Source organism: Phaethon aethereus (assembly GCF_964289735.1).
Source record: "Phaethon aethereus genome assembly, chromosome: 26".
Classification (NCBI taxonomy): domain Eukaryota; kingdom Metazoa; phylum Chordata; class Aves; order Phaethontiformes; family Phaethontidae; genus Phaethon; species Phaethon aethereus.
The window spans coordinates 5054849-5064209 of NC_138602.1; the positions used below are offsets into that span (position 1 = coordinate 5054849).

General features: G+C 69.6%; 1 protein-coding gene across 1 annotated transcript; it reads left to right on the forward strand.

The window, feature by feature from the left end:
• The first annotated feature begins 2419 nt into the window (after positions 1 to 2419).
• Positions 2420 to 8927, forward strand: NR2F6 (nuclear receptor subfamily 2 group F member 6). Its single transcript, XM_082010950.1, has 4 exons — positions 2420 to 2675; positions 6017 to 6111; positions 7384 to 7908; positions 8444 to 8927. The coding sequence occupies exons 1-4, from the start codon at positions 2422 to 2424 to the stop codon at positions 8716 to 8718; spliced, it is 1149 nt and encodes a 382-aa protein (XP_081867076.1). The 5' UTR covers positions 2420 to 2421; the 3' UTR covers positions 8719 to 8927.
• Positions 8928 to 9361: the final 434 nt, after the last annotated feature.

The following is a 9361-nucleotide window of genomic DNA, read 5'->3' on the forward strand; positions in this document are numbered from 1 at the left end:
CTTCCCGGGGGCGTCGGGGCGGCACGAAACACGCCGGCGGCTCCCGGGGGCCCTTTTGTGCAGCGGAGTCAGCGGAGCAGCGCGAGGAAGGAGGAATTCCTCCGGAGATCAAACGCCTTCGCCAACTGGACACCGACGTCAAAACAAACCCGGCTCCTACCGCGGGGCCGGGAGCCGCGCAGGGGAGAAGATCCAATTTCCTCCTTTGTTCCTGGATTATTATTTTTTGCAGGGGGCGAGGAGGCGGGGGAGCGGCAGGGAAAGGGCCATAAATCACGGCCTGACAGAAGAGAAAGGAGAAGCGGGGCTGGCTGCAGGTGGGGGTGACCCCCCCGACCCGGGCTGGGACCCCCCCAGCGCCTGGCCCCTTCCCAGCCGGCTCTGCCGGGCATTGCTCCCCGACCGCGGCAGCCCTGCGGCATTGGCCCTCGCCGGGCGCCTCGGCGCGGCTGTTAGCAGGTACCTGGTGAGCAGCGATCCCTCCAGACAGGAGGAAATGGAGGTTTTATTTATGGCCGGAGCCGTAATCCATCCACCTCTGCTGCACCTCGGCTCCGGGCTCGGCGCTTTGCTGGGGTTTTTTTTTAATACCCAGCCCGTTCTGCTCTGCCTTTGCCGTAGCCCGGATGGAGACGCTGGGCCCGGCGCGTGGGTTGGGAATGCCAAGGATGGCGGCACGAGGCGCCGCGAAGGTCCCGGCAGCGCTCGGTCCAAGCCTGTCCCTGCGCCGTGGGCACCGCCGGTTGCCCCGCTCGGCATCGGCATCCTCGCCGGCCCCACGGCGTGGGGTCCCCCGTGGGGACGGCCCTGCCCCAAGGGCATGCCGGGGGCGACGAGGGTGCGTGGGGGGCAGCCAGCCCACCCGCACTCCAGCTCCACGCCCTGCCCACTGGACTTTGCCCCCAAAGTCAAGGTGAAAGACACGCGGCGGGGAGACGCCGGGGCCGCCGCCGCGGCACGGCCAGGAGGAGAGTTTGGCCCCCGGGTGAAAGGCGAAGGCAGGGTGCTATCACGGGGCTGCTCCCGGGTCAAGCACCTTTCCGCACAGTTTATTCCTTCGTTAATGATCAACAGGGCGGCAGCAGGCGGGCGCCGCGCGCCCACGGCCGGCACCCCAGCCCGCCCCTTCTTGCGGGGCCGGTTACGAGCTCTTACGGGTCCGACTTGATTAACCACATTACGAACGGATTTTACGGGGCCGCGGGCGGCCCTTCGCCCCGTCCCGGGGGCTGTGCCGAGCGGCGGCACCCGAGGGACCCCCGGGTGCCGCGGCAGCACCCCGCGCCACGGCGACGGCCCTCGCGCCGCGGCCTCGTGCCGCTGGCAGCCATTGAAGACCCCGTCGGGGCAAGAGGAGGGGGACGGCCGGCGGCTCGGCCGCGGGCCAGGCGTGGGGAACGGCTTCCCGGTCCTCGACCGGCGGCCGAGCCGGCTGCAGCGGGGCTGGGCCTGGGTCGCCGTCCCCAAGGGCAGCGCTCGGCGCTTCCCGCCGCCGCGCCCGCTCACGACGGGGGCCGGGGCCGGCGGCCGCGGCCCTGCAGGCCGCGCTCCCGCTGCAGCCCCGGGCTCTGGTGGCCACAGGGCGAGGCGGGGGGGGGGCCACAGCCCGCCGCCTCCGCTGGCCCAGCCGCCTGCTCCAGCGCGGCTGCCAGGCCCCGGCATGGCCCTGCCCGCACCGCCGCCGGTGCTGCCGGTACCGCCGGGCCCACGGAGCCGTCCGGCCCCCGCCGCGCCCCGGCCACGGCCCCCGGCCCCCGGCCCGCCCTGCCCGCGGGGGCGGCGGGGCCGGGGCCGGGGCAGGACCCGGCGGGCGGAAGGGGAGGAGGACGGGGAGGAGCATCCAGGGCGGCCACCGCGGCGGCGGCTGAACTTTGCTCTTTCGCGGGAGGCGGGGAGAGCCCCGGGGCTCGGCGGAGCGGGTCCCGCCGGACCCGGACCCGGACCGGGCTGCATGCAGCGGCGGCGGCGGCGGGGCCCGTAGGGGCGAGGGCGGGCCGGGGCAGCGCCGCCTCCTGCCTCCTCCTCCTTCTTCTCCTCCTCCTCCTCCTTCCCTGCCGGTGCCGCGGAGCGGAGGAGCCACCGGGGGCGGGCAGCGGCGGCCCCCGCATGCGGCCGAGCCCGGGGCCGCCGCCGCGCCCGGAGCCGCCGCGCCCCGCGGGGGGATGCGCCGCGCCCCGCTCCCGCCGCCGCAAAGTTTCCGCGGGGCCCCCCCGTTAACGGGGGGGTGGGGGGGGAAAGCCCTGGGATAGGGGAGGAGGGGGGAGGGACAAAACAAAACAAAAAAACCCCATAAAAATCCCATAACCGGCCGCCACCCCCAAAAACTTGCTCAACTCGTTCCGGGAGGCGCCGGGCGCCGCGCACCGGGCGCCGCTCCATGCGGCGGCGGGGCCGGTGCTGAGCCCCGGGGGCCGCGGAGCCATGGCCATGGTGGCCGGCGGCTGGGGCGAGCCCAACGGCGGCGGCGGCGGCGGCGGCGGCGGGGAGGAGGCGGCGTCCCCGGCGGGCGGCGGCAGCGACGCGGAGCACGGCGAGGAGGAGCGGGCCGGGGCGCCGGTGGACTGCGTGGTGTGCGGGGACAAGTCCAGCGGGAAACACTACGGGGTCTTCACCTGCGAGGGCTGCAAGAGCTTCTTCAAGCGCAGCATCCGCAGGAACCTCAGCTACACCTGCAGGTAGGGGCTGGGGGGCCGGCGGGGGGGCTCGGCGGGGACCCCGGGGCCGGCGGAGCCCCGCCACGGCTGCAGCTCTGCGGGTGGCCCCCGGTACAGGCTCGGTGCAGGTGGCCCCGGTGGCCCCGGTGCAGGTCCCCCAGGCTCTGCGCTGGCCCTGCCCTGGCTGCACGCCGGCCCCGCTGCAGCACTAACGGGGGCCCCGATGCGGCCGCACCGTGGCCCCCGGTGCAGCACGGGGGTCCCTCTGCGCTCTGCACCCCACATAAGCAGCCCCTCTGCCCGGTGCATCCGCAGCCCCCGGAGGGATGGATGCCCTGGGCCCCCTCGTCCCCTGGGCGGTGGGACGCAGACGGTGACCGGGGTCCTCGTCATCCCCGGGCTCTGCTCCGGCATTAATTGCCGTTCCGGGCTAATGCCTGAAAATGCGCCGTGGCCGTGAGTCACTCCGGTCGCAGCCGCTCTACCCGGAGAAAGCACCAGCGCTGCAGCGAGTATAATTTTAACCGGAGGTGTCAACAGCCCGGCGTGCTGCGGGCGCTGCTCCGGTGAGGTGCCGGGGAGAGGGGCTGCGGCCCCCGCCGGCCCCCGCGCTCGGGTCAAGCGCTGCAGCAGATCCGGGCCCACCAGCAGGACCAGGATACGACCTCTGCGAAGTTTGCAGCTGCAAATAACTCTGGAGTTTCCGTTGGGCTCGACGCGAGCGTCGGGCTGGCTGGCACGCGCAGGGGACCCCCGGCTCCGGGCCGCTCCCAGAGGGGTAAACGCGCGTACGGGGGCTCGCTCGCAGATCTGGATCCACGTGCGGGTGCTTCCGGCAGCGTTTGCTAAACCGGTGAGGGTGCTGCGAGGATGGCACCCGCATCCCAGCCACGGGCACCCCGCAGCCGGGCTGGGAGCGGGGCACCCCGCCTCCCCACCCCGCTTTCTCCCCGCCCGAGGGGGGCCGGCTGCTCCGAGCTTCGTTTCGTGGTGCTGAGAGGCCGCGGGAAGGGAAGGGCCTTGCTCTCGTTCGGGCGGCCTAGATTCGTCCTCCCCCGTGCGCAGCATCTCCTCTCCCAGCAGCTCCTGGCACCGGCGCTGCCGGGTCCCGGCTGACGTCAGCCGAGCTGCTCGTGGCTGTGGAGTGGGGCCCTGGAGCTGGTGGCGTGGGGCAGGGCTCAGTTCCCGTCGCCCCCGGTCCTGCAGCGTCCTCCCCGTCGCTCGCCGCGGATGCGGCGCGTGCGGGCGCAGCGTGCGCGTCGTCCCTGGCCCTGCCTCAGTTTCCCCGTCTGATCAGCGGGATCTGATCAGCGGGATCTGATCAGCAGGCTCAGCCGAGCGGCTTCTCGGGATTAATGATTTGAAGATGGGGCGTACATATGGCTTCTGAGAAATTCCAGTTTCCTGGAACAAAGGAAAGGCCAAATCAGGGCTCCCCGGGAGAGGACGGACTCTGCGTCCCAGATGCCGCTTAGGTGCAGGGCCGATGGAGGGGCTTCTCCCAGGCCGTGAGCATTCCAGATTTTATCCTGCGCTTGTCACTGGTATCTGGGCACCTACTTCAGGTGTTTTGGGTTTTTTTTTTCCCCCTCTTTGTGCTGGGAAGTGATTTGGTGCAATAGAAAAACGTTGGTTTTCCGAGTGGAGAGTAAGTGTTGGAGGGGCCGGGAACAATGCTCCCCCGGCAGCCCTGGCATCTGCTTTGTTCAAGGAGTCAAAAGCAGCATCAAGCCAAGATTGCTCTAATTTGAATATTAAAAGTGAGTTGGATTCAGTTTAGTTCTTGCACTAAATAATTACATGTTCTAATTACATAATTAGCACAGTATACGCCTTTTGTATTCTCACCGTTTCCCAGGTCGCTGCAGCCTATCAGTTAGGAAACTTGCTCCGAGCCGCTGGTGGGAGCCGAGATGATTTTTGCCTTTTCCTGGTGCTGGGGACGATGCCCCGAGGCCACGGTGAGGGTCAGCCAGGCACCCGCCGGGAGGTTCGGCAACGGTGCCGGGAACTTAGCCCCTGCCGCGGCGCAGGCGGCTGATGAAGATGTAATCTGACGTTTTGATTAGCTATCGCTTCTCCGCTGGAATAACTTTTTATCAGCAACACGTTTTAAAATGTGCTAAGCGCAGTGGTGATGTTCGGGGTGAATTAATTCCGGTTTGAGCGCGGCGGGAATCCCTGCCTGTCTCGCCTCTGGAGTCGTGTAGGGATGAGGAGATTCGTGTCAGGATTCCCAGGCAGAGCCGAGCTGCTGCCGGACGCTGGCGTGCCCCGGCCCTGCCTGCGCTTTCCTGGCTGCTGCTTTTTCTGCCTTAATTTATCGCAGGTTTGGTCGTAACCCCCTTTCCTCCCCGTTTGCCGCCACAGCCTTCGGGTGGGATGCGAGCGCCCGGTGTCACCCGTGCCCCGCCGCATCGCTCGGCCGTGCGGGGACCGTGAGCGACCCCCGGGAGTCGGGGCCGGGGGGTTTGGGTGCTAACGGTGCCGTTCAGGATCGTCCCCTGCAGTCTGTCCCGGCGTGTTGCTGCCTGCGACGCTGCGGGTCGGCAGCGGGCTTTGGTGGCGGCCGGTGCCCCGCCGTGTGGTGCAGGGCCGCCCGGTGCCCGCGGCAGGACCCGTGTGCCGGGGGGTGGGCAGGACCCCCTTGCAGGCTCTGAGGTTGCTCGGGGGGGGGAACGCATCCCTCCGGCTGGCACAGACCCCACGCTGGGGCTGGGGGCACGTGCACTGCTGCACCAGAGCCGCCGCGTTTTGCTTTGCCGCGCTCGCGGGGTCCGGTTGAGGCCGGACCGGAGCACGGAGGACGTGGGGCCATGCCACCGCCGTGGGGGACGTCTGCAAGCGCTCGGTGCCCGAGGGGCGGTGGGCTCAGCGCCGCGGGGGCAGCTCCAGCCCCGTAGGAAATAGTTGAAATTCCTCACACGTCCGGCAGTGAGGCCGAGGGGCTGCTCCGCTGCCTCCACGCCGCGTGCCGGGACACGGGGCACCGCTCGCCGGCACCCCGCTCGCCGGCACCCGTCGCTGCGTGTCCCCAAGGACGGGAGCCCTGTGCCTCGGGGGTCTCTCCAGCTTTCCTCCAGCCCTGGGCATGGCTGGCAACGGAACTGGCAGCCCCTGCCGTAGGAAACCACTCGGTTTCCATAGCATCTGAGTGTCGCCTGGGAGTGCTTGTGCCTGCACGCCGGAGGCCGGCGTGGCACAGCCGCGGCCGGCGCGGAAGGGGCCGCGCTCGGAGGCGAAAGGCTTTGCCCGAGGGCAGCGGGGAGGCGGGTGACAGAGCAGCTCAGTGGGGTGCAGGGACCCCCGGCAGCATCGCGTCGTTCCTCTCCGGCACCTCATCTGCCCGGTCCTGCCTGCAGGTCCAACCGCGACTGCCAGATCGACCAGCACCACCGCAACCAATGCCAGTACTGCCGCCTGAAGAAGTGCTTCCGCGTGGGGATGAGGAAGGAAGGTAACGCCAGCGCTGTGGGGACCGGGACGGTTCCCGAGGGGGTCCCGGTGAACCCCACCGCCGCAGCGTGGGCTCCCGGTGCTGCCGGTGCCCACTCTGCTCCCACCGCAGCTGGGTGCTCTCTCACCTCTAAACCCCCTGTTTGCTCCCCCCCGCCCCTTTTTTTTATTTTCCCTCCTTGAATCGCCCTCGGTGCCGGCAGCGCAGGTGTGTTTGTTTGGAAAAGCCAGAGCCTTGAGCTGATAAGGTGACACACCTGGAGCCGGCACGGCCCCGGTGCCCCAGGCGCGGTGGAGGTCGGCCGGAGCCGCGCAAATCCCCCGGCCGCTTTCTGCTCGCTCCCCGTCACCCGGGGCTGCGAACCCCAAACGCTTCCCAGGCTGCTGCGAAGGGGACGAAGGCTTTAGCCCAAAATCTCAAATCCCGGCGGCAGGAGGGGGCTGCGCCGAGGCACACGCGCGGGAGCGGAGAGGCCGGGGCTGGGCGCGGGCTCTGCCGCGGTGCCGGCGCTGCGCAGCGGCAGGTGGCATTAATGCGAGGAGCAAGGGGGGAAGGAGGCTGGAAGCAGGACAGTAATTCCCTCCTTTCCAGAGGAGTCGAGATGGCATTATTGCCACTTAGCATGATTTAGAGCTCTCATTTAAGTGGCTCATGAACAGCCCATAAATTAATTACTAGGGACTGAGCAAATAGTGGGTGCTAATGGGGGGGGGGGGGAGCTGAAAAATGGCTCTCCCTGAATGCAATTAGGGGGGGAGTGCCCCAGGGTTAACGATGCTTCCAAGATGGACGTTTTATTTGCAAATAAGTGATTGCTGCCATGCGATGACCTTGGGTAGCGATCACCCCGCTCCGCTGCAGCCGGTGCCGGCGGGGCACCCGCTCTGGCACGGCACGGCCGGAGCCGCGGCCACTCCCGGAGGAGGAGGTGGCACGGACGCTGTCCCAGCCCGGCTGCCGGTCGGAGGCCGTGGCCGAGCCGCGGCGCCGGTAGCCTGGGAGCTGCTGGTGAATCACCAGGACGCTAAATAGATTAGCGTGGCTCTCGCCGGCGGGCGGCACGCATCACCTCCCGCTCCCCGAGCGCCCGAAAGCCGCCCGTTGCTCCCCTGGGGTGGCAGGATCCGTCCCTGCTGGGGATGCCGGGGGGGGGCGGGCGCACCCCTCGCCCTGCACGGGGCAGAGGGAGCCCCGAGTGCCCCCCGGGAGCGGGATGGGGGTCGCAGCAGGACGCAGACGCAGGCAGAGACCTCGTCTCCTTCCCCCCTCCAGCCGTGCAGCGGGGCCGGATCCCCCCCACCCACTCCAGCACCAGCCCCAACACCATGCCCAGCGGGGAATACTTCAACGGGCAGCCGGTGTCGGAGCTCATCTCGCAGCTGCTGCGGGCTGAGCCCTACCCCGCCGCCCGCTACGGCTCGCAGTACGCGCAGCAGGGCAGCGTCATGGGCATCGACAACATCTGCGAGCTGGCCGCCCGCCTCCTCTTCAGCACGGTGGAATGGGCCCGGAACATCCCCTTCTTCCCCGAGCTGCCCGTCTCCGACCAAGTGGCCCTGCTGCGGCTCAGCTGGAGCGAGCTCTTCGTCCTCAACGCGGCGCAGTCGGCGTTGCCGCTGCACATGGCCCCGCTGCTGGCCGCCGCCGGCTTCCACGCCTCCCCCATGTCGGCCGACCGCGTCGTCTCCTTCATGGACCAGATCCGCATCTTCCAGGATCAGGTGGAGAAGCTCAACCGGCTGCAGGTGGACTCGGCCGAGTACAGCTGCCTCAAAGCCATCGCGCTCTTCACGCCAGGTAGGTTGATGTTCCGGCCGGGCTCTGTCCCGATCTCTGCCCCACGGAGCCGGGAGCCCCCAGGGAGCATCTGCCCCCCGGTTCCCTGGCGGTTCGAGGTCCAGAGAGCATCGTGTGGCTCTCAAGGGGGTGGGAGAGGGTCTTCTCCGGCACTTCACCCCCGTGGTTTGCAGCATCCCCGTTTGCACCTCTGGGCGCGGGGCTGAGCTTCCCCGGGGCGAGGGGAGCGGCACCTGCAGTGACACCAATACCCGCCGTGCAGCGGGGGGGCTGGGGGAGCCCCGTCCCTCGGTCCGTCCGCGCTCGCCTCGCGCCGCGGAGGTGCTCGGTCCTTCCTCGCAGGGCCGAGGCTGCGGCGGCGCGGCGCAGCCGGCGCGGTCCGAGCCGCGGTCTCGCGCTGCAGCGGCCCCTAATTCGGCGAGGAGAGCCGCCGGGCAGGAGCGTGGCCGCGGCAGCCGGTGGAGGAGCGGGGTCTGGGGATATGAGGGGGGGTGTCTCCAACCGCTGACCCCTCTCCATCCCATCCCTCTCGCAGACGCCTGCGGCCTCTCGGACCCGGCGCACGTGGAGAGCCTGCAGGAGAAGGCGCAGGTGGCCCTCACCGAGTACGTGCGCTCGCAGTACCCCTCGCAGCCCCAGCGCTTCGGCCGGCTCCTGCTGCGGCTGCCGGCGCTCCGGGCCGTGCCGGCCGCCCTCATCTCCCAGCTCTTCTTCATGAGGCTGGTGGGGAAGACGCCCATCGAAACACTAATCAGGGACATGCTGCTGTCCGGGAGCACCTTCAACTGGCCCTACGGGACGGGGCAGTAGGGGACAGAGCCTCTCCCCCCAGGGACGCCCTGGGGACCCCCAGCAGCTGGACCCGGATTCTTTCCAGCGCCCCAAGACGGTGCCGTCCCCGGGGAGCCCCGAACTGCGCCGGCCCCCAGCCCCGCGGCTGTCTCGTAGCTCGCCCGTCCGCCGCGGCTCCCCCCGAAAGCAGCGGGGGCGCGGCGTTGTCCTCCCAAAGCCGAAGGTACTGGCCGTGCCGCCGCCGGACACCGAACTCTTCTGTAAGCCTGTGAAGCGGCGCTCCCGGCCCCCCCCGGGTCGCCCCCGGGGACCTCGGAGCGTCCCTGGGGCTGGTCCCGGGCTCTGCCCCTGTGTCGGAGCGGGGCTGCAGCCCGGGGAGGGGGCTGCCAGCCTCCGGCTGTCCCTCCCAATCTGGATTTCAGGTGGCATGAGGCTCGAGCCGGAGGCGCTGAGGCGGGGGCGATCCCCTGGGGGGGTCCTACTGCGGGACCCCCTGCCTCTGCCCCCCTCCCAGTCCTGGCAATCGTGGAAAAAGGGTCATTCTAAAGCCCCTTTGGGCTGCCCCTGCCCGGCCGGGTCGTATCCAGCCTCGAGGACTGAAGTGCTGAGCTTGGAGCAGCCCCTTTTTGGGGACCAGGCTTGTCCAGGCCTGGTCCCAGCC

What these genes read in the sequence shown, in the direction of transcription:
- NR2F6 (XM_082010950.1), top strand. Translation starts at nt 2,422, where the DNA reads ATGGCCATGGTGGCCGGCGGCTGGGGCGAGCCCAACGGCGGCGGCGGC. An exon ending in AACCTCAGCTACACCTGCAG is followed by an intron (nt 2,676 to 6,016) that starts GTAGGGGCTGGG and finishes TCCTGCCTGCAG; the next exon opens with GTCCAACCGCGACTGCCAGA. An exon ending in CGTGGGGATGAGGAAGGAAG is followed by an intron (nt 6,112 to 7,383) that starts GTAACGCCAGCG and finishes TCCCCCCTCCAG; the next exon opens with CCGTGCAGCGGGGCCGGATC.